This window comes from Micromys minutus (assembly GCF_963924665.1).
Source record: "Micromys minutus genome assembly, chromosome: 31".
Taxonomy (NCBI): Eukaryota; Metazoa; Chordata; class Mammalia; order Rodentia; family Muridae; genus Micromys; species Micromys minutus.
Window position 1 is genome coordinate 2,460,779 of NC_137966.1, and position 27,805 is coordinate 2,488,583.

The following is a 27,805-nucleotide window of genomic DNA, read 5'->3' on the forward strand; positions in this document are numbered from 1 at the left end:
CAGATTTTGCGTGTTTGGTAAGCACTCATTTGCAGGTAAGGAATCTGGCTACCCCTCCAACTGCTGGAGAACAGTGCCTAGAGCGGAGCGGCTGTCTGGAAGTAGACATGAACAACCCACTAACGGAACGTGTGCAGTGAATAAATGAACAACAGAATGAATGAATGAATGAAGGAGCAAACAGAAGTTTCTAGGTTTTCTCAAGGCCAAAGAGGTTGCAAGGAGGAACTAAAGTGTATCTCAGGTCTCAGATGTGACTCAAATCTCTGCCACCTGCCTAACTCAGGGATTTTCTTCCTTTTGTAGAAGCCAGTTATATAGAAGTTGCACATCTCTCTGAACCCATGGCTTGATTCCAGGAGCCCCCATTAGAGGTAAGCATCCCCGCCCTACCTTTTAACTGAAGCGTGAACAGGAGGGAAAATAATCCCAGCGGGCCCCATGGGTGTATAAACCGGGATGCCCACACCCGGATCCCCTGCTCGGCTCCCTGCCCCATCCCCGCAGAGGGAGCGGTGCCGGGCGCGGCTGGTCTCCAGGCCGACCCGGCTGGCGCTGGCGTCGGGGCTGCGCGCCTTGGCTGGACCCGCATTGCCCCCTAGTGCCGCACAGAGTCAGGGCGCCCGGGCTTCCCCGCCTGATGTCACCACCGTGCAGTCAGCCCAGAGGCGGCTCATTGAAAGCAGACCCTCCTCGAGATCGCTGGGCGGAGAAGGCACCGCGGTCCGCAGACCCGCAGCGGGCCGGGCACAGCCGGGCACCCCCCGGCCCCGCGCCCGCTCCTCCCCGCGCTCCCGCGCCAGCCCGGCCAGGCGCGCCTGACGTGGACCATTAAACTTGGAGCTGCCGCCTCGTCCCCTCTTTCCTCCTCCTCCCTCTGACAGGCGAGCGAGCCGCTGGGTGCAGGCAGGCGACGTGCTGCCGGGCTAAGCTGCCCGGGGGAGATGACTTCTCGCCAGGAGGACGCCTCTGGAAAGAAGACCACGGAGGGAGCAAAGTTTCAGGGTAGCTGAGGAGCCTTGGTCGCAGCCCTTCCGAGCCCAATCTCCTCCCTGGCTATGGAGGGCGGACTTTAAAATGAATCCCGATCTGGACACCGGCCACAACACATCAGCACCTGCCCACTGGGGAGAGTTGAAAGATGCCAACTTCACTGGCCCCAACCAGACCTCGAGCAACTCCACGCTGCCCCAGCTGGACGTCACCAGGGCCATCTCTGTGGGCCTGGTGCTGGGCGCCTTCATCCTCTTTGCCATCGTGGGCAACATCTTGGTCATCCTGTCGGTGGCCTGCAACCGGCACCTGCGGACGCCCACCAACTACTTCATCGTCAACCTGGCCATTGCTGACCTGCTGTTGAGCTTCACAGTTCTGCCCTTCTCCGCTACCCTAGAAGTGCTCGGCTACTGGGTGCTGGGGCGCATCTTCTGTGACATCTGGGCAGCGGTGGATGTCCTGTGCTGCACGGCCTCCATCCTGAGCCTATGTGCCATCTCCATTGATCGCTACATTGGGGTGCGATACTCTCTGCAGTACCCCACTCTGGTCACCCGCAGGAAGGCCATCTTGGCGCTCCTCAGTGTGTGGGTCTTGTCCACGGTCATCTCCATCGGGCCTCTGCTTGGATGGAAAGAACCTGCGCCCAATGACGACAAAGAATGCGGGGTCACGGAAGAACCCTTCTACGCCCTCTTTTCTTCCCTGGGCTCCTTCTACATCCCACTGGCGGTCATCCTCGTTATGTATTGCCGGGTCTACATCGTGGCCAAGAGGACCACCAAGAATCTGGAGGCGGGAGTCATGAAGGAAATGTCCAACTCCAAGGAGCTGACCCTGAGGATCCACTCCAAGAACTTTCATGAGGACACCCTCAGCAGCACCAAGGCCAAGGGCCACAACCCCAGGAGTTCCATAGCTGTCAAACTTTTTAAGTTCTCCAGGGAAAAGAAAGCAGCCAAAACCTTGGGCATTGTGGTCGGAATGTTCATCTTGTGTTGGCTTCCCTTCTTCATCGCCCTCCCGCTTGGTAAGTCGGGGGCTAGCAGAGGGGAGATAGACCTTTTCCTATCTTGATTTCCCTGATGATCTCACCCTAAAGTTTTTTTATGGGGGGGGTGGTTATTTTTAATGCCATCGGTGTGTGTTTGGAGACTGGATAATACTATTTGTTCTGCAAGGGCTCTGCAGATTGGGGAACTGGCTAAGAACCAACTCAGGTGTTGGTGAACATAAAAGCCAAGATACTAGGCACTTGAAATAGAAGCACAGGAGAATCTGGAATGTGGGATGACTCAGTCACTGGTCTCAGTTTAATAATTAAAAAGGACACTGGGCTCCAACATCACGCCGGTGTTATTTCGGTAGTAACGATGTGTCTGAGAAGGCAGCGTCACTAACGCGGCATACCAAATAGTTTGTAGTTACTGCAGACGCGGCGTTGGGGAAGCAGGGAGGCGGCTCCTACAGAGACACAGTGTCCATTCAGTATTTGCAGGGACCACGTTTCTCAGCCTTGCAGAGGCTGCGGTCTCTCCCTCCTCCCTCCCTGCTGGCTCTCCCCTTTGCGCCGGTCTCACCGGCTAACAGGAGCACCTTACAGCCACACAGCTTCCAAAAGGCCTTTTAAGTTTCTGAAGCTTGGGATTTCAAAGAGAAGCATTCTCAGTTTTCACCTCCAAAATGCTCCCGAACTCTGGCGATTTATGAAATGTTCAGAATTTAATTATAGCTGACCCTCACCTTCAGCGATAAGATGCCAAACCCAGGCAAGATGGAACTCAGTGCTTTCTGCCCCCCTCCCACCCCCATCTACAAAAACATGTCCATCTGATTTGGCTTGGTGGTCCTGATAACTGAATTGTTCAAACGGCTGTTTGATTCCTGCTAGGGAGGGAAAAACAAGGTCTGGCTAAATGGTAAACAGAGAGAAAGGTGCGGTAACATGCTGTTCACATGGCTTGGGAAATCCTTGTTCCTTCTCTGGTGCATTGATCTGCTTTGATTTCTTCTCCTATCCCTGATGAGAACTGGAGAGAAATGAATGGAGGGATGTGCTCAGGGCATTCTATCAGAAGAGGGGGCACTATTGAATACCTCAGACCTCATGTATCAGTCATGCCTGCAGGGTCTCAGAGGAGGCCAAACCCCTCCAGCATCTAGACTCCAAAGTCACACTGCTTCTGAGAGAAAAAAAAAAGATGAATGAAAAGGAAGTAAATGTTTACCAAGAGTTTCCTTTTTTTTTTTTTTTTTTTTTTTAAGGAAAAAAAATCTATCCAACATACTGTCTGTGTGATCTTTTCTAAGGAAGTCTGGCAGACTACTGCCATTCAGAAAAAAAAAATTGTTTTCAGTGTTGTTAGATAGAAAGAGCTTAAAATTCTGTCCTAGCAGTGCCTGCATCCCACTGCAGAGGAGAATGATTTGCCATCTCCAGGTCTTGGGACCTTTGGCAGTCTTGTTCTGTTAACAATGGGTGACAGTTTGCACTGTGCCAGACCATCACAGAGATCATAGCCCTGTGGCAGTGTGATTTGGTCTCTTATCAGCCATATGACCTTGAAGTAAGTATTGCTCCTGTGTGAGCCTCGGTTTCTTCATCTACAAAGGGGACTAATTAGTATTCACTCCAAGGAGTTGTGCTGATGCGAGGAGAAGACAGTGTAGAGTCTGAGCCACAGTAAGCATTTAATCAAGATGAGGTATGAGTACTCTAAGCCAAGCCCCACTCTATCGGAAGCAGTCGTGAGTTTCCTGTGTTTACTCTTGCCAGTCCAGCACCTGTTAACTTCCTCTCAGATCTGCCCACCAACATACAGAGGCTATGTCCAGAGAGTGTTTAAGAAGAAAAATAGCCCAGTCTTCCTCAGAAACCATCACTGTCACAATCCTTGGCTCTGAGACCCAAGGGAAATAAAAAGCTCCCAACAGGTTGGAAAGAAGAGACTCGGGTAGCACAGGCTACTAAGTTCATCTTTGATCTTGGCTATCGGTTAGCTTTGTGACCCTGGGCTTGTTGCTGTGCTTCTCTGGGCTTCAGATATCATGTACAGATGGTTAAATGAGATGAATAGGGAGACAAACTGAATACAATGAGCACCCGAGAAACTCCTTAGTAACTGAGCCCCCTGGGTCCAACCTACACAGGCTCTGATTCAGTAAATCGGATGGACCCAAAACCTACATGTTTAATCAGACCCCTGGAGATTCTGAAGAGGTGGATCACAACTGAAACTTTGAAAGTCATTGGTCAGAGCATCTCTCAGCCCCCTTTAGAGCCAGCATCCTTAAATGTTGTTAGTTTGGATCTTCCCCAGCTACCAGTGGTGTGAGATAGCATGACTTCTCTCTTCAAGTATGCTGCAAGTTGCTAAGCCTGTCATCAGGGCCTTCCTTGGCTTTCTGCTCAAGCCTTTTAAGACCCTGCCCTCCTAGGCTCTGGGGTTCTTCATGTCCATGCAATGGCAGTGAGAGGCCATCCATGTCCCCAGCCCATGGTGTTCTCAGGGCTCCTCTCCTACCATTGGAAACTCTGATCATCTACGCCATGATCCCCTGGGAACCATCCAATATGCCGTCCCTGAATGCGCCCAGTGAGCATCCTTCTTCCACGAAAGCCAACAGATGAGGTGAGCCATGTAGGTGAGCTGTGGGTTTACAATGGTGGCAGACAGGTAACCAAAAACTCAGTCAGAAGGTACACAGTCAGTGCTTGCTTTCTTAATAATTTAAGAACACCACAGCAAGATGGAGCTGTAGTTCCTCCAGGTAACAACATCCTGTGAGTAGCAGTATGTTAGGCAATAGGAGCTTTTTGTGTTGTTATTGGCATCTGAAGATGACTCCAAATTCTAAATTTTCCATCAAGGGCTTTTTACTCAGAGAAGTCAGAAGCAGATTGCAGAAGGCTAGGCTCAACAAGCTGGGAAGTCTAGGTAGGAGTATCTTCCAATCCAGCTAGACTCTCAGGTGCCTGGGTGCCCTGAGATTTCCATAGCTGTGTTTGTTTTCTCCATAGGAGAGAAGGGTTGGGATTCCTTCTAGAAGAAGGGAAAATAGATGTGGCCCTACAGGACCCTGCTCTGAGGCCCTATTGTTTTTCTTCCTCCCTTATTTTTATTTTTGGGAGCAGTGCTGGACCACCTGCAGCAAAGACTCCTGTGGAGCCCTCTCCACGTGCACTACCCCCTCGTCTCTCTCCACCCTCTCCCCGTGGCTTCAGACTAAGTTGCACCAGAGACCTGTGCTCACTTATTCAGGATCAGAGATGCATGTCACCAAACAAGAACCTCTTTCTTTGGCCCCTGGAAATGAGCCAGGGAGTGACAGAGAATCTGGACTAGAATATAGAAGGATTTTTATCTCATAGGCCATGAGACCCCCCCCCCCTAACTGCTTGGGATGATGACAAAGACCAGCTCCCAGCAGAGGGGAAACCGCCTGGTCAAGGTCTGACAAAGTGGCAGGATGCTTGAGGGAGTGTATATTTCGGGATGTGAGGCAAGGCGGTCGGAAGTGCCAGGCAGCCAACAAGCGGCTGGGACTGGTGAGCTGTTTAGAAAACACTGGAAACTTGCCTTGCTCCAAATTTTTCTTCCGCCTCTTAAAAATGCTGAAAGGCACTAGGAAGCCATTATTGAACTAACTGCTCTCCCCTCTAAATAAATGAAGGTCAGTTTCAAAGAAATGGTTGTGCTCTGTACAGTACTGACCAAATAGCCCCTGATTGGGTTCTCTTCCCATTCAAATGGGAGCTGGGGGATTTCCACCCATTATGAGTGCAAGTGACAATGAGGGTCTCAAGCCTAGGACAGAGTCACCCCCACAATTGTGTGTGGGTCCTCCAATTCAGCCTTTGAGATTCCTTCAAGGAAAACAATTGCTTTGAGAACTTGGTGAGGAGAAAAACATTAAAAGCAGAATCCTTCCCAACAGGAGGAAATATTACTGAAGTAACATACTTTTGGCCATGTATTGAATATTTAACCAAAGACTTCTTAAAGTACCTGCTGTGTCCTTGATTCTGTACTAGAAGCTGGATTGTCAAATTAAAACTAAACACGAACTCTATGTGCCTACTCAACATATGGTTGAGTACATACTTTGTATAGTCATTCTACTGGGCATCCTATGACATTACCCCCAATAACCCTGGCAGAGATGCAGTGTGTGGTAACTGCTGCCTCTTCCTAGATGAATACACTAAAGCTCAATACTGTTAGATTCTTACCCAGGGTCACACAGCACGTCAGTGATAGGTCCAAGGACTGATTCCAGCTCTGTCAGGAAAGACCATACCTCATACACTGCACCTGGCCCTTTCTGTTCACCGGTGGCAACTGGCCCTCATAGTAAATGTTCTCCAGGAAACTGTAAACCACCCTGTCAGAAAATAGGAAGGAAAATGTCATTGTAAAATCCTGCCCATCCCTGATGAGGGAAAGAAAAAAAATCCAACTGATGAAGTGTCAGAGCAGACCATCCATGTTCAAAGTTAAGAGCTAGATTTTTCTCCGAGCCTACTGCACTGTGGGTGTTGAGTATCCCTAAGAACAAGGCTCTTACCCATCATTCAGCTAAGCTGGAGGAAAAGGTGGGAGGAAACCTGCCTTCCTTCTAGGTCTGTGGGTATCATTTTTAATGCATGCATCCACCAAGTAAATATGAATGTACCGCATGGCTACAGTGTCCACAATTGTTCTAGAGAAACTATGGTAAGGAAGACAATTAAGCACCAGGAACTTACTTATAATGAGGTAAACAGGTATTTTTTAAAAATGCACAAAAGAAACACAAACACATCTGTGTGAGAGACTAGAATTTTCTAATAGGGATCAGTCCATCATGAGGTCCCAGGGGAGTTACATGGAGACAGACGGCTAACAGCACAGCTTAGAGTAGCTACTTTGGTAATGATGGTAGGAGAGAGATCAACAATGCAGCAGGAATTTTTGGGGTAGGGAATGATGGTGAATTCCCAGAGTTTAGGATAAGAAGACTACAGACATGGACACTGGCCATGATGGGACTTTTGGGCCATATGATAGAATTTAAACTTGGGATTTTTGTATTAGTTGGTTGTGTTTGTTTGTTTGTTTTTGGTTTGTTCTATGAAACAGCATCTCAGGTAGCCCATTCTGGCCAAAACCTGGCCATGTAGCTGAGGATGACCTTGAACTCTTGATCTTCCTGCCTTCATTTCCCAAATGCTGATGTTATAGACATGCACCACCATGCCTGGCTTGTACACTGCTTGGGATGAAACCTGGGGCTTTGCGAACACCAGGCAGGCACTAACGGAGCTACATCTTCAGCCCTAGATTTTGTCTTAACTGTGTTGGCCAGTATGGGAGGGGTTGAAGCATACAGAGACTCTATCTGAATACTGCAGGGCTGAAGAGATGGTTCCGCAGTTAAGAGCACTTGCTGCTCTTACACAGGACCATAGTTTGAGTCCCAGCACTGACTCACATGGAGCAGCTCAAACTACATATAATTCCAGCCGGGTGATCTGATGTGCTTCTGGCTTCATGAGCATCTACATGTGTGTGGGGGGGGTGTATGTGTGCACACGCGCGTGCACATGCAAAGGTTTTGGAAATGGTCACTCTGACCAACATATAAAGCAGACTGAATTGCAACCAGTAGAAGGTCTCGAACATACTGTGAACGGAAACAGTGGTTTAGACCTTGCTGATGGCAATGGAAGTAGCAAGAAGCAGACAGATTTGAGGACTCGGTTTGGGATAGCACAGGAAGGTTAATGGGAAAAGTACGTCCAAAATAACCTGGATGTTGGCAGAGAGCCACCTGGGCATCGCTTGTTAAGCTGTGGAATGTGGGCAGTGGGAAGGGCTGGGATTTCTTCCAGGGTCTTTCTCAGACATCCTCCAGGCTTCATAAAGCATCACAGTGGGCAGGATCTTATTATGATTTGGGAAGAACACTTATGACCTAAGGACTCCCTGTAAGTAGCTCCAGATACCCATAAGGGGCATCTGACAGGAAGACTTTTGACAGCCCAAGCCTTCGGGTCCCAGCACAAACACATCTTACCAGAATCTCTTGTGAGGCCAAGAATCTTTAACCTTAATAAGTTTTCCTGGGTGAATTCTCATGCAGGCAGCACAACCTACTCCTCCTTATGCCTAAGCAGCCTTGGATCAGAAATGGAAATCCAAGAAATCATGGTTAAACTTCCATTGTATCACCAGAAGTATTCTCAGTCCTACCCAGGCCTCTGGTCCAACCCATGGGGAGGAGGAAAGGCAGGAGGAACGGTGGTGTCTTTGAACCGGAGCCCCCTGACTATGGAAACAGAATGATCACTAAGGAAGCGTCCTCACCACACAGGGCATAGCATGTAGAGCCGTGTCATCGGTGCATAGCATGTAGAGCTGTGTCATCGGTGCATAGCATGTAGAGCCGTGTCATTGGTGCATAGCATGTAGAGCCCTCTCATCCTTGTGTCCACAGATGAAAACACCAAGTTCAGAGAGGCTCAATAACTTGCCCAAGGTCACATACCTAGTAAGTGGTAGAATCCATCAGACTCTGCACTGGTAATCAGTACACACTCATTGTGCTCGCCCTATTGTTGGTATACTGCTTCCTCCAAATTTGTCAGAGATCCGATGCCCAAAGTTTCCACTGGCTCATGACAAAATGAGAAAAACATTCTGTTCTTTCAAAACTGAAATGCATTCAATCTAAATGACTGTCCTTTCAATCTGAAGACTATATCCTTTCTATTTTAAGACACCAAAATAGCATTTTTAGATGGAATGATGATAATGAATGGTAATAGTTGTGTGTTAGTGTGTGTGTGTGTGTGTGTGTGTGTGTGTGTGTGTGTGTGTGTGTATGGTAATGTCCTGTTTGATAACATTTTTTTTAAAAAATAGCGACCCTTTGTCAGTTGCCTCTAAAAAATATATCTGAAATTTGAATTTCCTAAGATTTTGGAGACACAGACAATACATAAAGATTAATGGAGGGAAACAAGGGAAAGAAGGGAGAAAGAAAGGAGGGCTGGAGAAACAAGCCAACTTCAGCCTTCCAAAGAAACCAAGTGGGCTGGGACAGAGGAGCCAGGAAAGAGGAAAAGCCTGTGCATGAGAATAGGCCAGGTACACTGGTGGACAGGAGCCAATGGTGGAGGTGGCCAAGTCTGCTGGGACACAGAGGACCACACCTGGTACCAGAGGGTCCCCCAGGGCCTCATGAAAGCTTTGTGTGAGTATGTGTGAAGCTGTAAAAATCACAGATAGCTGCCAGCCTCCATCTGGAAATTGCTTTCTCCCATATCTGCAGGTCTTGTCTTCAGTCATTGTGCTCCCTGACCACCTCAGATGATAGCCTGACTCCCATACATCAGACCTTGCCACTTGGTGGCTGGCAGGGATGGCTACCCCACAGCCTCTGCTCTGTCCTCTCTCCATGGGTTTGTGAGGTAGCTTGTGATACTTTTGTTATTGCAGTTAGGGATGCGAACTTAAGACAGATGGGGGAGCTTTGCTTCAGACAAGTGGCTGACCATGAATCCAAATCCAAGTCATCAGATGGGGTTCTCATTAAAGATGAGATGTTGGATGGAATTGTATGACAAAAACACAGAAACCTCTATTCTTAGAAGGAGGAAAGAAAGGGCAGGTGGCCACTGGTCACAACCTCACAAAGATATAAAGATCATAAAAATAATTGGGTAGTTTCCTGGCAAGATGAACTGAAACATCTTTTTTACTGTTGACACTTTTGGAAGACTTTTTAACTTCATGACTTATTGCTGCTAATGACAAGCACATGTGATCAGATTTCTAGCAACTTTTAGAAAAGACATATTTAGAAAACGTTTCCCCAGTGTTGTTTCTGGCTTCTTTACCTTTGAGACTGGATTCACCACCTCCATCCATTTTCAAATGGTGCCTGCACTGCAGGACACTTCCCCATCACAGGTCATCCTATGCCGTTCCCTTGATGTCACAGCCAGGCAAGCTGGAATTGTGGACAGGGGTATTTCTAGACATTGTGTTCCACAGCAACTGACTAGTGATGACCTAGCTACGCAGAAGGAAAGGCTATGAAGTACATACACGGAGTGAGGAGAATCTCAACGGAACAGAATGTAGCCCAACCCCAGAGTCTAATGGCCCTTTCAGCAACACCTGCAAAAGGAAAGGCAAAGCAGCAAAAAATACCACTCAGCAAATCAGCATGGATGTAGAGGGGTCTCTGCTGATCTCTGTTAACAGGCCTCACTTTGGAAAACCACATAATGGTCTCAGGTCCCCGAGGTTTCTTCCTAGGTTTTAGGGGAAAAAAATTCATCTCTCCAGAATTTACCTGAACGCAAGTGTTCTTAAGGGTTTCATCCTTCCATTGGCCAGGTTTGGCAATCAAACAAAACCCTTCCTCAAAGCAGGCACGTGGGTAGGAAGTCAAAGCTAACCGATTATTCTGAAATGCAGTTATTATTATGTTGAAAAGCAAATTGATTGTTGAGTAGGAAAGGTGCTCCTTAGCATATTAAATAAACAAGGTCTGGCAGCCAGTCAAATAAGCAAGGCCTGTAATTTTGAAGTGGTGACAAGTGGAAACATTTCATGAGCTCTGCAGCAAATAGAACAGGATGGTGTAGACCTGACTTCTTTTGGTGACAACATCTCAAGAGTTGTCTGTGGCCCCTGACCTGCATTCCTTGTGTGTGTGTGTGTGTGTGTGTGTGTGTGTGTGTGTGTGTGTGTGTGTATGCTTTGATATTGATATAGATGTTAATGTAGATGTTGTTGTAGATGTAGGTATTGATGTAGATGTTGGTGTAGATGTTGTAGATGTTGATGTACATGTTGATGTAGATGCTGTTGATGTAGATATTGATGTAGATGTTGACATAGATGTTGTTGTAGATGTTGTTATAAATGTAGGTGTTGATGTGGGTGTTGATGTAGATGTTGATGTAGGTGTTGATATAGATGTTGATGTAGGTATTGATGTAGATGTTGTAGATGTAGGTGTTGATGTAGATGTTGTAGATGTGGACCACAGACAATTTAGGCTGTGTCATTGCACTTTCTGTTGTATGATTTTTGGCAATTGATTTGATAGGCTAATCTTTTTCTCTCATACATTACATATACTACATCCTGACCACAGTTTCCCCTCACTCCATTCCTCTCAGTCTCTCCTGCTTTATTTCCCTTCAGAAAAGAGCAGGACACCCCCAGAAATACCAACTAAGCAGGGCACAACAAGGTTGAATAAGGCTAGGCACAAACCATTAGAGCAAGGGTAACCCAGGAGGAGGAAAGGGGTTCCAAGCTCAGGTAAAAAAAGTCAGAGACAGCCCCTATTCCCACTGTCAGGAACACCAAGCTACCCAACCATAATATAGAGAGAGAGGACCAAGGTCAAACCCAGACAGGCTCTGTGGTTGTTGGTTCTCTAAGCACTATTTAGTTGATTCTGTGAACCTTGTCCTTAGATATCCTTGACCCCCTCTGGCTCCTATAATCCTTCCTTCCCCTCTTCTTCATGATTCCTAATCTCTGGCTAGTGTTTGGCTGTGGATCTCTGCATCTGTTCCTATCAACTACTGAATGAAGCCTCTCTGATGACAATCATGCTAGGCTCTGGTCCATCAGTACAGCAGAATATCATTAGCAATGATTTCATTGGCTGCTCTTAATTTTAATTAAGTCAGAAAAAAAAGAAAGAAATGAAAAAAAAGAACGAAATCAGCTTTTTCCAATGCAAGAGTTCACATACACTCTCCCCTCTGTGGTGAAGTCACCGGTAAATTTACTACAGGTATTTAGCCTTTGATAGGTTCGGTTTTATTAAGCAATCAATTTAAAGCATAGGAAAATATAATGTGATGTTATGAACAAAGTTGGTTAAATATAGGTCCATTCATCTATGACGGTATAGGACATGATACCTGAACAAGAAAGGCAAGCCTTTGATTAATATGCAACCTCACTTTTATTTTTGTTAAATTTTACTTATTTTGTGTGTGAGAGGGGATTGCATATATGGGCTAGGGAGCAGAGGTTACAGGTCAACCACAGTTGTCAGTTAATTCCTTCCACCACTCGGGCGGCAGGGATCAGCCCTTGCAGAAGGCACTTTACCCACTGAGCCATCTGGTCAACCAGCAATCCCACTTTCAAAAGCAATGAACTGGTCTGTGGAGGTCTGTGGGGATGACTCAGTGGGTGAAGTGCTTGCTGAGGAAGAGTGAGAATGTGGGTTTAGGAGCCTAGAACCCATATGAAGCCAGACTCCGTACTTCTTGCCTATCATCCATTGCTTGTGCAGTAAGGTAGGCAGTGGGGGCACAAGAATCATAGGCGGGCTAGCCTGGGGTACACAGTACTTAGCAAGAGACCCTGCCTCAAACAAGATGTGGAGGGAGAGGACCATGCCGGAGGTTGTTTTCAGACCTACACACACACACACAGACACACAGACACACACTCATTCACTCAGTCACTCAGTCATGAACATGCACACATACACACCCGAGAAACAAAAATTAAGGCTTTCGCTTACTCACTTCCAGGGACCACTTCAAAGAGGAGTAGGAGTAGATTATTAACTTTTTCTAGTCTCTTACGAGTCCACATACTGCGAAAAGGAAACACTCCATTTGTAATTAATGACATCAGATTAACGACATTAACAGAATGGAAATCGGGGTTTTCATAGAGTTATTGTTTAGACTTCCATGCTGTTTAATGAGTTCAGGGGGGAAAAAACATCAAAAGAGAAGGTATCTATCTATCCTTGGCTGTTTGTTTAATCACAAGCATGTGTGTGTTCACACTTCACCTCATTTGAGACTGGGTTGATCTTGTTCACAGTTGTGTACTCAGGCTGCTGGTCCTCCAAGTGTCTGAGGATTTCCTCTCCATCTCCTATCTTGTCGGAGGATCCCTGTGATAACAGCTCATAGATGGCTCAGCCACCTTGATATGGGTACTGCGGATTTGAACTCAGATCCTTGGACAGCAAACATTAGCTCATCCTTTTTACTATAATTTTGCTCATATCCTGCTCCCTGATTCTCAGCCCTGGGAACACTCACAAATTCTCCTGATTCTTCCTGAGGCTGCTACAAACCTGTCCACTCTTCCTTTCAAAAACACGCCAGATTGTTTCGATTTTTGTTTTCCCTCTTGTATTCTTTTCAAAATAAGAATTCTTTTTATTATTCTCAACAGCAAGTAGCCATTCATTCATACATAATACCATAAGTAAAAAAGACAAGAAAAGTAGACTTTCTCATAAAATGGTTCAACCTTTGGTCATTAATAAACAATGGGAATTTCTTGCTCATGGTTTTAGGGGCTGGGAGAGTCCAAGGTCAAGATTACTGTGGATTCACTCCCAGTCCTCACAGATAGCAACTTCCATGAGGTAGAGCACCAGGGAGCTCCCCCAGGCCTCTTCCATGAGGAGACTAATCCTAGCCATAAAGGCTTTGTTCCTGTGACCTGCTCTTCCCAGCCACCCCTCCCAGTGTTACTGACAGGAGCTTTTAACATGCAAATATGAAAATAGCAGAACTCACCATCCAGACTGCAGTATCATATTTTTATATGGACTTTCCAGGATTGTGTGCTCCTGTGTGTGTGTGTGTGTGTCTGTGTGTTAATGTGTGTGTGTGTATCTGTGTTTGTATCTGTGTGTCTGTGTGTTAATATGTGTGTGTGTATCTGTGTTTGTATCTGTGTGTCTGTGTGTTAATATGTGTGTGTTAATATGTGTGTGTCTGTGTGTTAATATGTGTCTGTGTGTGTATGTGTGTGTCTGTATGTGTGTGTATGTGTTAATATGTGTGTATGGGTGTGTCTGTGTTAATATGTGTGTGTATGTGTGTGTCTATATATGTGTGTCTGTATGTGTGTCTCTGTATATGTGTGTCTGTATGTGTGTGTCTGTATGTGTGTGTTCATGTGTGTGTGTGTTAATATGTGTGTGTCTATGTGTGTGTATGTGTTAATATGTGTGTTTGCCCATGTGTGTGTGTTTGTGTGTATCTCTGTGTATCCATGTGTGTCTGTATGTGTGTGTCCATGTATGTGTGTGTGTCCATGTGTGTGTTCATGTGTGTGTCCGTGTGTATGTATGTGTGAGTCCATGTATATGTGTCTATGTATGTGTGTCCATGTGTGTCTGCATGTATGTGACACAAATTGCATCACCCCAGGCTTTTTTCAACACTCATCAAACAGACTTCTCTCTATACCAATAAATCCTCAGTTTTCTTTCCTTTTGTTTTTCCTCATCTTTTCAGTGTGCCAACGGGTCAGATAACAAAAGATACCACAATGTGCCTAGCCATCGTGATTACATAAACAGACCATTTAAATAAATAAGCAATGTACACACAGGCTACTCACTCACAAGGTACTCGTGTACAGTAAGCAGATGTCCCTCTCACACCCTTCTCACATCCCTGGCCCCGATCATCCCTTTCCTCCTTGGAGACAACTACTGTCATGGTCTCTGGTCTATCTTTTCAGAATTATTCTATGTATATGCATAAAATGTATTCATATGTTCCTCCCCATGGGAATAGCATTCTATAAGCACTATGTCACACCTGCTTTCTTCACGGAACAGAATATGAGGCAGATCTTTCCACTCTAGTATAACCAGAACAGCCTTGCTCGTTGCTGCGCACGACCCTCTTTTTCTTCCAGTAGATCCCTGCAGAAAGGCATTTCGGTGCCTATACAAAATCATACTCTTAGTTCCACACATACTTCCCATCTTCTACCTTGGTAAGTCTGTATACTATAAAATTCTTCACGTGGAAATGGAAATATTTAGGGAGGGGGGCAGAAGTGAGAAAGGATCTCTCGAAGTCCAGGCTGACCTTGAACTTGATATGAAACTGAACTTCCTTGCTGCTCTGGGGCCCAGAAAATTTCAGGTGTCAAAGTAACGAGTCAGCATCCTCACTGAGGATCCCAGACAGCTAAAATGCCTCAAATCCCTCCAGCTAAGTCAGGACAGCTTCCCAGAGTTTAAGCAGGACTTGGTGCCGCCCTCTTGGAATGCAGCAACCATCTGCCAGGGAATCAGAGGCCTGGGGTGTGTGTATTTCACCCAAAAGCTGGGAGGGGGAAAGCAGCTGCCTATGGCATAAATCAGATTCAATCGTCCACTTGGCACACCAAGTCCATCATGGTCCACACCGGTGGTCTCCGAGAGTGGTGTCCCATTTTAATAACATGAAGAAATTAAAAAAAAAAAAAAAAAAAAGGTATGGTCCTGGGTTGATGCTCTTCCTGAGTTAGCAGAGTGTTTGCCTCATATGCACAAAGCCCTGAGTTCTGTCCCAGTACCAAATGGCCCAAGAGTAGTAGTTCATGTCTCTAATGCTAATACCAGGGAGGTAGGGGCAAAGAAATCAGTCAACTACACAGGGAGTTTGAGGCTGGTTCTAGAGAGCCCAGAATAAGAAAATGCTGTATTTGTAGCCCCAGGTATCATAGGGCTGTGTCAGTAAGAAAAGACTTAGAGCGGCTGGAAGGTGGTGGATTGTCTATATTAAGGCAGGAGGATGACATGCACTCCACATTTCAGTCTCAGTAGATAAACTGTCCCCTGAAGAGCTCAGCCTCATGTGCTGGACACTCACTTAAAACACAGCTCTGCTCCCTGAAAGGGGGGCTTTTCAAGAAGTGGGTGGGCTCTGGCTGGGCAAGGGCATAATTTGATCTTGACCTTGAACTGCTGGTCTGGAAAGAGAGGCTGAGTTATTTTCAGCTTGTACTAAATCTGGAGTTGTTAGGACCAGCTGCGAGACGGACCGGGAAGAGGTAAACTTTGACACACTTCCACAAAACCAGGATTTCAAGCAAGAGCTCAGTCAATGGAGACTCAGACCCAAACTGGGAAGCCAGTCTTGTCATTGTCACCATTGCTGTCCTGACACTCCTAGTCTTGGTGAAGGGGGCAGTGCCCCCTCCTCAGAGACAGCCGCTCAGGTTCTTCAAGGTCCCTGGTTGCTTAGAGTAGTATTGAAGCCAGAGTGCTAAAGTCAAACAAATCCAGGTCTTTAGGCCTGGCTCCGCCCGATCTCACTGAACCTTGACTAGTTCATCTATTGGAGGAGACTGAATCATCCCCCTTGTAGGAGTGCTGTGAGGAATTGGTGAGAAATATACAGGCAGGATTCAGTCAGGCCACAAGCACTAGTAAATAGCCTCAGTCCTAGGAAAGATGGTCACAACCCGTCCATGTTGCTGTGACCACCATGGATCCTATAAAAGGAAGACATCTTTTGACAAAAAGGGGGGTAAATGGTGGTGTTTCAAACCCATAGTCTCAACACTAGAGGTTCAGCAGGTAAAGGTACCAAGTTGGATCCGTAGAGCCTACATGGGTGCGGGGGAGGGGACCTACTACTGCAAGGTGCCCTCTAATCTCCATGTTTGTACTTATGTGTGTGTGCACATCCTCATGTGTGCACACACACACATTAAACTAATTAATTGATATTACAGCAAAAGAAAACCCTTAGTGCCATAAATTAGTCTAATCTGTCTGAGATGTTTCACACATATTATTTCAATGGTATCAGCCAGGTGATCCTTCTTGGCAAAGAATGGCAGAAGTCTGGTGCCATTTCTTCCTCATGTCTAAGGTATATTCTATTTGTTAAATCAAAGAATAATCCTCTCCTAGAAACATCGAATTGCAGGCTAATAAATTAACAGGAAACTTCCCCCTCAGCATCTGTCTGCTTCTTACTCTTTGTACAAAAGTAATTGTATCATCATTTTCACCCTCAGAACTGGTTCACTTAAGCCACAAATATTCCTCCAACTCGAACGAGCCCAGGGTCAGGCATGGTGGTGTGTAAATAAATAAGGTATTTTAATTAAGTCAACTTCTTGACTCCTGATTTCAAGGCCTGGCTTCCAACAACTTAGGAAGTCAGAGCAGTGAGGTAGAAAATGGGGGAGAGTGAAGAAGAAAAAACTCGGCCTCTCTGTATCACTCCAGGCTTAGCAGGACCCAGAATAGTCGGCCTCTGGCTGTCCCAGGAATTCTAGCCTTGAGCAATCTCCTCTGAGATTCAACAGCATCGCCAGTAACTTGTTCCTGTGCTGGTTGCTGAGGCCCGCTCCAAAGAAACTGAGTCAGAACTGCAGGTGCAGCCAATAATATCTGAGTTCCTCACCTTCCAGGCTATATTGATACAGGCTCAAGAACCAACGGCGGAATATGGTTAGACTACACCCCCTGAATCTTCTCCTGCTCACAGCCATCCAACACAGTCCAGAAGCTGAGGGATCATATTGGCATTACTGCAGTTGACCCATACTCCTTTATTGTTCCAACATGAATATTAAGTTCTTCATAAGATGAGGAAAACGTTGTTTAGCATTTAAACCATGTTCCCTGTGTCATCACTACAGAAAATGACTGGGAGCAAAGCTTGAATTGCACCAGCCTGATACTGAATTCCACCTCTTAATAATAACATCGGTAATGGTAGAAAACACAAAAAGTGAATGTCCTCGTTCGGGTTATTATTTCAGTGATGAAGCCATGCCCAAAACTAAGTTGGGGAAAAAAAAGGATTTATTTGACTTATACTTTCATATCATTGCTCATCATCATTTAAAAAAAAAATAAAAGTAGTAAACTGTAGGTGGGAACTGATTTGGAAGACATGGAGGGATGCTACTTAGTGACTTGCTCCTCATGCCTTGCTCAACCAGCTTTCTTAAGGAACCATAGGATTGCCAGCTCATGGAGGTACCATCTGCTCTCACATCAGATCACTAATAAAGAAAACTCTATAAGCTTGCCCACAGCCCAGTCTTATGGAGGCATCTTCTCAATTGAGGCTCTCTCCTTCCTCTCTGATGACACCAGTATGTCTCCAATTGACATAAAACTAGACAACAGAGCGAGGCAGTGAGATGCCTCATTGGGTAATGGCACCTACCATCAACTCTGATGGCCTGAGTTCAGTCCTCATGACCCACATGGTAGAAGGAGAGAACTGAGTCTTGCAAGTTGCCCTGTAACAGAGATGGGGGAGCACGAATCAATAAACCAGCACTCCCCAGGGGCCAAACTGTGAGTCTTGTTATCATTTAGTGTTCCTTGGACATTCCTGGGCTACCATTTCTTACCTGTAAGCCAATAATAATGATGCGTTCATATGAAGCTTGTTGTGAGAGTTAATCAGGATACCAAAGACAAACATCTCTAACCCAGTCCCTAGAGCACAGTAAAGACTAATGGGCTGTTGGTTTTCTTCTTTCTCCTCCACTATCAAAACTACCCCGTCCAGGGTTGATTCTCTGGGAGTCCTGTTTATTGGCCAATTAGCTAATATGATGAGTTAATCCTCACAGACTTGTGAATTTATGATAATGACTTTCTGTTTTAGCCTCGAAAATACCATTTGCCTCACAACCTGAGGCCTTACAGTTTTACCATTAAGGCATGATTAAGGATGGGAATAAAAGGAGGGGCCAATTCAAAAAGACTCTTCTGCACAGAGAGACTGTCCCCCACTTCTAATCATTAGCCATTAGGTTGCCAGAGTCAGAGTGAGAGAATCCCCAGGAATTAGCAACTAGACAAGAAAGGGAATATGCCTTTAAAGCTGCGAGTGACTATTTTAAAAAAAAAAAAAATGTGATAAGAAGAACCTCAGGCATCTGAGTCTCAGGATAGGTGTGAACAACACCAGATTGAAATCAAAGACTGATGGGTCATTTGCCAGCGTTTAGTACAATTGCTTGAGATCTGTGGAGTTGGATGTAATAAGACTTCATTAAAAAGTAGTTATAACAACTAATAAGACCCTAATTAAATTAGCTTTCACTGGGCAAGCTGCTTGTGCTGGCCTAATTAGGTTATTTGCTGCCATTGGCTGCGCCTGAAGAGAAAAGATGGCTGTGTTGTGCCTTCAGTGATGCTTGGGAAGCTGGGCATCAGGCTGTGTAAGAAACAGTGAGGAAGCCATTATTGGCTGGGAATGTGGCTCCACTGGTAGATTGCTTGCCCAGCATGCATGAGGTCCTGGGTTAAATCCCTAATACTGCATAAACTGGGCATAGTGGTACATGTGTATAATCCTAGCACTCTGGAGATGAAGGCAGAAAAATTAGAAAGGAAGTTCATGGCCATCCTCAGCTATGTGGAAATTTGAAGCCCTCCTCTGTTGTATGAGACCCTCCTTCGAAGCGAATGAGTAAAGAGACACACAGAGAGGCCATGCATTTTGGAACAACCACGCTTCGAGCGGCTCCCAGAAAATCATGCTGCTAGACCAGAGTGAGCCTAATCCTCTGTAGAACTGATTGTAAAGACAGTTAAAGAAAAATGCCAGGGCTCCACTAGTAGATGAGAAAACTGGACTCTTGTGAAATGAGAATATCCTTCTGTCCTGTCTTCTGGAACTAGGACAGAGCAGGGACTCCCATGCTGACCTCCACTTGAGAAATGAGAGTAAAACAAGAAGGGATGGATTCTCAGAGGCTCTGGCTGGCTGGTTGGTGGGTAGGTGGGAGGGTGGGTGGGTGGGTGGGTTGTTGGTTGGTTGGTTGGTTGGTTGGTTAGTGATTGGTTGGTTGGAGAGAGAGAGAAAATAAGACTATGTCTCTGTATGTGTATGTGCTTACATGTGTCATGTAGTCTTTGCACAAGATACACTGCTGAGTTGCTTTGAAGCAGTCTGCTCACTGAGGCCACCACATCCTTCCTGGGACATAACTGTAGTCTGGCTAGTGCCCTGCTGTGCTCTCACAGGTGACTGCCGAAGTCCTGTGCTTGTAGGAGCATCTGTCCACATTTGGGGTCTAACCTACGATATCACTTATTTTTTCTCGTTGCTGTGATTTTTTTAAAGACCGAGTAAAGTGAGTTGAGCTAAGGAAGACTTATTTTGACTCCCAGCTTGAGGTGTCCGCAGACAGGAAACAGACGAACGGTGCGGCCCACCGGCCTTCCCCGTTGCTTTCCGCCTAGGGCTGCAGCCACTGTACCGCCCACACGTGCCATGCATCTTCTCACGTCAGCTAATGTAGTCCAGAAAATCGCTTATCTTCTCAGTGATTCTAGAGCCTATCAAATTGACAAAATTAAGCCTCACACCTACCTTGTGTCTCCAGCCCTTGTGCTTTGTCCCTTGCTGTCCGTACTGTTAGAGTCCATTGTTTTTGGTCCCTCCTGGGCCCCTCGGGCACATTACTTCATCTCTCTTAGCTTCCACTCCTTGCCTATCAATGGGGTGGCACTTTACTTACCTCACTGTGTCAATAAGAGAATTTAGAAGATTTTAAGTCAGGTAACCTATGAATGGCTTACACTTACACCCGTCCATCCAGAGGAGCAGTGGTATCCCCTAATCTTCTACACCTGGGGCACATAACACCCTTCTCCCTCTCTGCTATACATTCTATTTTTGTTTGCTCTTGATTTGGCCTGAGCCTCCCGATCCCTCTGCCTCCGCCTCCCGTAAGCTGGGATTGCAAGCATGCACCTCCACACCCAGCCCTGCACTCTGACTTCCTGCAGCTCAAATGGGGATTCTCCTTTGCAAGGCTGCCACAATGCCCCATGGAGGGGTCTCTATCTCCCCTGTGCTTTCTCTGCCCAGTGACACATTCAGGGCTTAGATCAGCTCTAATGTCCATCTTTCTTAGGAGACAGGGTCTCACCTCACAGAAGCCCACTGTAAGGACTCATGACATAAAAGGAAGGAAATCAAAAGAGCTGTAAGGAAGAGGCAAGACCAGTTTGGTCATCTGCCCAGCCTTCGAGACAGCTGCAGTGTAGATGCACAGAGTATTTTGACAGATTTCGTACTGGATCAAATTTCACTCAGTCTCTCCTAGACCTTCTCTTAGACTGACCTTGGCACTTATAGCAAGAATCTAGATAATCAGTGAAAAAGCAAACTCTACACAAGTCTCTGTATCTGCCTAACCGGACATCCATCCTCCACCAGCTCCGGGGACGCCATTACTCTGGTCTGACTTCAACAAGAGTCTTATATAGGCTAGTGCAGCACCACTCCATCCGCCTGACATTTCCTCCTGATGACTTCCTTTCAGTCCCCCTCCCACGGACCTCACCCTGGCTATGTACTCCCATGCTGTGTTTGAAGTAGAACCATGTCTCTCCCCACCTCGAAATCCTAAGGCAGCCATTCCTGTTCCCCTCAGGCTTTAACAATACCGTTGAATTATATTCATTTTGTTTCATTTTTATTGTTTTGATAATTTAATGTATGTGACTAAATGTTTAATAAATGTATGATTAATGATTTAGTGGTGATTTAATAATAATTTAATGTTCATAATTTACAACTTTTTCTCTCCCTCTTCAACTCCTCCCATGCCTTCTTCTGCTTCCTCTAAAATTTATGACCTCTTCTTTAAAAAAGAAAAAAAAGGATTTATTTCATATATGTGAGTGAAACTGTAGCTGTTTTCAGAAACACCAGAAGAGGGCATCAGATCTCATTACAGATGGTTGTGAGTCACCATGTGGTTGCCTGGGAATTGAACTCAGTGCCTTTGGAAGAGCAATCAGTGCTCTTAACCACTGAGCCATCTCTCCAGCCCAACCTCTTCTTATTTAATTGTTATTGCTACACACACACACACACACACACACACACACACACACACACACACACACACGCAAGTGCTTAAGGATAACCACTTACTATTGAATAACCTGTCATGGAGCTTGTCCTTAGGAAACTGATTCTCTCTCTCTCTCTCTCTCTCTCTCTCTCTCTCTCTCTCTCTCTCTCTCTCTCGCCATTAATTGCCTTCATTTAGGAGTGGGGACTTGAGAACTTCATTCCATCCACATGGCATGTCAGCGGATGATGTCATTTAGGCAGGTCTTTAAGCAACCATAGTGTTGAGATTTCACAGGTGCAGCTTATTTGCCAAGTCTGGAAGACCCGACCTCAAGCAGGTGTGCTGGTCTTCTGGCTCTTGCAATCTCTTTATTTATTTATTTTTGTTAGTATCCCAACTGCAGGTTCCCCTCCCTCCTCTCCTCCAAGCCCCTCTCCAAAGCTTGCCCCCCCAACTCTCTAATTATGGAATAATATATACATGGGTATACAACATGTATGACCATGGCTACAAGCATCTATAGTCCTTATTCTCCTTTCATGCTTCTCGGTCAAACATGTATATTGTTTTGATCATAAGAAACAAAACAGCAAAGATGGTTATTTAAGAAGGTAAGCTAGGGCCAGCACAATGCCTCAGCCAGTAAAGGCCATGCAAGTCTGTGACCTGAGGAACCTGTCTATCTAAAACCTGGAAGGAGAGAGCAGACTCTGCAGAATTGACCTCTGACTTCTCCATGTGTCCTGTGGCACGTGCATACACACACACACACACACACACACACACACACACAAACTCACACACACTCACACACACACACACACACACACTCACACACACACACACTCACACACACACACACACACAAACTCACACACTCACACACACACACACACACACAAACTCACACACACACACACACACACAAACTCACACACTCACACACACACACACACACACACACACACACACCATCCACATGCATACAATAATAAAAATAAATGCCTTCGAGGAGAATAAACAGGTAGGCTTGAGAGAGCTACATCGCTTGACAACTTTGCCAAACATACCTCTGCTGATGCAGGAGTCCCTGAATCTGACTGCGGTGCAGCTCCGGCTGGAGGCCTAGCGCTCTTTGGTTTTATTTCCTGTGCCATCTGTGACAAAAGCTTCTTTTTAGCTGGAAGTTCATGCAGGAAAGCTGGTGACCAATCCCTCCCTCCATGTCAGTCATGATGACCTCTTTAGTGAATACAAGTCTTACAAACAGGAGCATCAGTAGTGTGTCATCTAAAACAGGAACTACTGCTGTGGAATTAAGAATACAAGTTACAAGGTACCTCCCATCTTCATTTTAAAGGAAGAATTGATTTATTGCATTATAATTAATAACATTTAAAGAATTCTTATTAGAGTAAGAATATACATTAGATCACCTCTGGTGCAGAAATATAATAAAGAAATATTTCAAAGAACAAAAGTACCTAAGCACAACTAACGGTTGTTAGCTGAGGATTTCCCTCAATGGCCCAAAAATAGCCCATGTCAGCCCTGAACTCATTTTGTAGCCCAGGCTGGCAAGAAGTAGCAATTCTCCTGCCTCTGCCTCCCAACTGCAGTGATTCCACGCATGAACCACTGTACCTGGTTTCAGACTTATCTCTTAAATTTCACTTAGCCTAGAATTCTCTAGAGCTGAAAACATACTCATAGGGAGGGTCAGCTCTCTGCCGAAGGAGTCCAGACCCAAACCGCTCTAAAGCCCTAACTCCGGACATTCTAGGTGGTGAGTTGGGCTTTGGTTTCCTGTCCGTGTGGCCGGCTGTCACCTTTCCCTACCCTTGGAGCACCTGCTCCAATTTGTTTGTGTTTCTGGCACCTTGAACTCAAAGAGGATTGAGGGTCTATCATGTGACATACTTAGGAAAGACTTTCTCTTTTTCATGCCTGGGAAGAGCTTTGTCTGTCTTCTGATTTGTCAGCAGCTTCTTTTACCCCTCGGTTTTTTATTCTGTTATAAGGGAAGAAAGGAATATTTTTAAACGAACACAGCAGACAACTTTCTCATGTAGCTGAAGTTCCATGATGGTTTTCTTCCATCATGAACAACTGAATGACTACCACAGCTGGCTACATCTGTATGCCCTCGACCCCTCCCCTCCCCTTCTTAACATAGGACTGTTTGTTCCTGGGCATCTTAAGTAACTAACATCCCAACTACTATGAGACACACTGTCAACTACTTCTCTCATTAATGAACTAAATACCTAACCAAAAAAAGGCATTCAGAAATGGAGAGGGGGAGGGAAGGGGAGGGAAGGAGGGAGACAGGAAGGACAAGAAGGAAAAGAAGGATGTCTTACTTTGGCTTACAGTGTTAAGAGCTACATTCATCATGGAGAAGACACAGTAACAGGTAGCAGGAGGGTACTACTCAGACTCCCCATATCTCTCTCTCTCTCTCTCTCTCTCTCTCTCTCTCTCTCTCTCTCTGTGTGTGTGTGTGTGTGTGTGTGTGTGTGTGTGTGTGTGTGTGTGTATGTGTGTGTATGTGTGTGTATGTGTGTATGTGTGTGTATGTGTGTATGTGTGTGTATGTGTGTATGTGTGTGTATGTATGTGTATGTGTGTGTATGTGTGTGTATGTATGTGTATGTGTGTGTATGTGTGTGTATGTGTGTGTATGTATGTGTATGTGTGTGTATGTGTGTGTATGTATGTGTATGTATGTGTGTGTGTGTACATGCATCCCATGCACGCATGAGTCAGAGGACAACTCTCAGGAATCATTGCTCTTCTTCAGGCTTGGTAGCTCCCTTACTACTGAGCCAATCCTGAGGTCCTTGAGTCAAGTCTTTGTCCAAGACTTGCTGGTTTGCTTTGGCATCTCTTGGTATATGCTTTTACCTTTGCAAACTCCTATTTGTGTAGGAGATGGGTCCTGTTTTCTTTTGGTTAGTAGGACATTTCTATAGATAACAATTTATTTAGGATGCCCCAGGAACAAGCAGCCCCATTTTTATTTTTACAGCTCTATCTCTGTGCCTCCTTGTGATTGACATCTCCTGGTCAGGGGGCTGGGTCTTCATTCCATCTCCTGGACAGAAGCTTGTGTTATGCTAATACCACACACACACACACACACACACACACACACACACACACACACGTCCACCGTGCAGTGCTCCAGGGCTGCTTATCCCACATCCAGATCCCCTATCTTCCAAACGATGACCCCAAGTAGCAGAGGCCTCTTATCCATCAACAGTTACACATCACACAGTACCGCACTGTGCCTGATGCCTAGCCAAAGAAATGTGAGGATAATGCTGATAAATCTTGTCTCTCCATGGGTCCTGTTACCATTTTGTCACAATGCCCTTAATTGCAGGTGATTCTGAGCCTGTGACAGCTGAATTAGAGAGGTATCCAGTGGATGTGGGCTCAGTGTTAACACTGAAGGCACCTGGCCACGTCCTGGGCTGAGGAGCACATCTACTTCATTGTCTTTAAAGTTCATAAGACTCCAGGGGGCATGGGAGAGGCTTTTCGCCAGCCTTATTTTCCAGATGTGGAAGCTGAAGTTCAGAGAGTGAGAAGTGTTGAGGACCTCACAGTCAGAGCTCTATCGAGATGTTGAGGTGCTATAGAGTTGGGATGAACAGAAGAATCACAGCCCCTTTCCCTCCCCCACTTTGATCTAGTGAAGATTCAGACAGACACATATTGGGTGCCCATAAGCCTTAGTGAGGAAAGAACAAGACTACTCCGTAAGTGCAAAGTTAGCCTGAGCTGACCCTGCCTCAAAAACAACTGTGAAACAAATAAATCAAAAGGCATTGGTGAGGTGGAAAAAGGAGGATCAGCAGGTCAAAGCCTTGGTGATATGAGACAAAGAGAAAGCAACCAAAAGAAAAAGAAATACTGAGTTCCTTGTCATGCTGGGTTATATACATTCTGAGACCTGACTTGAAAAACTCAAAAGGGAAGCTGGGCACTGGTAGTTCACTCCTTTGATCTCAGCACTCAGGAGGCAGAAGCAGGCATATCTCTGAGTTCAAGGCCAGCCTGATCGACAGAAGAGTTCCAGAACAGCCAGGGCTACATAGAGAAACCCTGTCTAGAAAAACAAACAAACAAAGAATGAACTGATGAGCCAGAGGAGAGCCGAATGCTGAAAACCTAAGTAAGAAAACGCAGAGGGGCAGAGTGGGGGGTGACAAAGAGCTGTTGTGCGGGGACCTAGGGGACAGTATCCCAGGCATCAGACACCACACCACTGATACAAAAGTCCAAAAAGGAGTTTGTGTTCCAGGTGGCTGTCATATAAAATCGCAGCAGAGTGGGAGAGGAGAGAGACAGAGAAAGAGGACAGATTGAGTCAGACAGGCAGGTGCCAGGGACATCTCACAATGCCTAACCGTCTTTGTCTAAGGAAATGAGAAAAGTTGCTGGAAACGAAGTTGTTCTTGAAAGGCAAAACAATGTGATCTGGCTTCTATTCATAAAGACCTCGTTGAGCTGGGGATGGCTAGTGCCTAGTCCCAGCATTCGGGAGGTAGAGGCAGGAAGATCATAAATTATAGCCTGGGCTATATGAGGTGCTGTGTGAGTTACTTCTATCATTAGTGTGAGTAAATATTTAACAAAAAGAGACTAGAGGAAAGGAAGGAGGGAGGGAGGGAAGGAGGAGGAAGGAAAGAGAGAGGGCTTTCTTTAGTTTACAAGTTTGAGGTAATACATTCCCTAATGGAGAGAAAGGCATGGTGACAGGTATCTCCAAGGTGACAGGAATGTGCTACCAGGACTCCCCACCTTCTCACCTCTTGGTATCAAAGGAAGTGATGATGAGTATCAAACCTTAAGGCCTACCCTCATTGGCCCACTTCCTCTGATAACTCTCCACCTCCTAACAGTTCCACAGTCTTCCAAAACAGTAACACTAGCTAATGCACAAGTGTTCAGACACGTGTGCATACGAGGGACATTTTACACTGGAACTACAATACAGACCTGCTATCAAAAACCATTAACATGTGGTGACTAGGAATGTAACCGGGTTAGTGATGGAGTGTCTGTCTAGGATACACAGACCCTCAAGTCTGATCTCTGATATACATAAACCATATGTGTTGGTGACATACATAAACCAGATGTGTTGGTGCACATCTATAAATCTAGCACTCAAGACATAGAAGCAGGAGAATGAGAAACCAAACATCAATCTAGCCTGCATGAGTTTGACCAGTCTGAGCTATGAAAGCTAAGGGGGTGGAGGGAGAGGAGGGACCACAAACTTTTCTCACAGGATAGCGGAGAATTGGGTGGTAGAGGCTTCAGAGCAGATGAGGAAAAGCTGTAGACATGGTCCAAGCAGAAGAGATGGCAGCGTAAGGTGGCCTGTTGTGCTCGAATAGAAAAATCTGGGTCACTAAGGAGAAAGTATGATCCAGGATTTGTGAGACATTCCAACCTCCCCCTACCCCTTAGGTTAACATATTGCAGTGGGAATGCCTGCAGGAAAGTATATTGATCATAGGTTATCACTTTTACCAAGTGAACACATCCCTGGAAATAACACCCAAAATGAGACAGAAAAGGGTGTCAGTACCCAACAGTGTCCTCCTCAGGCCAATCTCTAGCATTACCGCGTCTGCACAAGGTTCCAAGAACTTTCTGCAAACTTGTTCTGTTCACCTTGCTTAACCCATCCCCATGCCCCCCATTCTACAATGAAAACTAACTTGCCTTTCCTGGAGGGATTCTCATGTACTGCCATCCAAAAGCATTTTAACTTTGCATTCACACACACACACACACACACACACACACACACACACACACAGAGACATATATACTGTCTTATTAAAAATACCAAGTATTATGCTATTCTCAAACCTTGCACGCGATCCTACTCCATGATTCTGCTTAACCCTGTCCTAAGATTCAGAACTCATCCTGGTGGGTGGAACATACCAGAATCCCATCACTAAGGAAACCAAATAGGTAGGTTTGTGAGTTCAAGTCTAGCTTGGGCTGTCCAGGAAGTTGAAGGCCAGACTCAGATACCCCATGAGACCACGTTTCAAAGGAAAAAGTCAGAGCTCACATAAATGTGGACCCTTGTAGAGGAATAACCAAAAACCAGGAACTCCAACAGTGTGGGCAGT

The 27,805-nt window shown here is 45.7% G+C and overlaps 1 protein-coding gene across 1 annotated transcript in view; it reads left to right on the forward strand.

The window, feature by feature from the left end:
• Positions 1-1,077: 1,077 nt before the first annotated feature.
• Positions 1,078-27,805, forward strand: part of ADRA1B (adrenoceptor alpha 1B) — a gene marked incomplete at its 5' end in the record, with an annotated part of 56,240 nt that continues 29,512 nt past the window's right edge. Inside the window, one exon of the mRNA XM_080942083.1 lies at positions 1,078-2,026. Coding sequence (XP_080798209.1) covers positions 1,078-2,026 — 949 coding nt within the window. The remainder of the gene's footprint in view (positions 2,027-27,805) is intronic.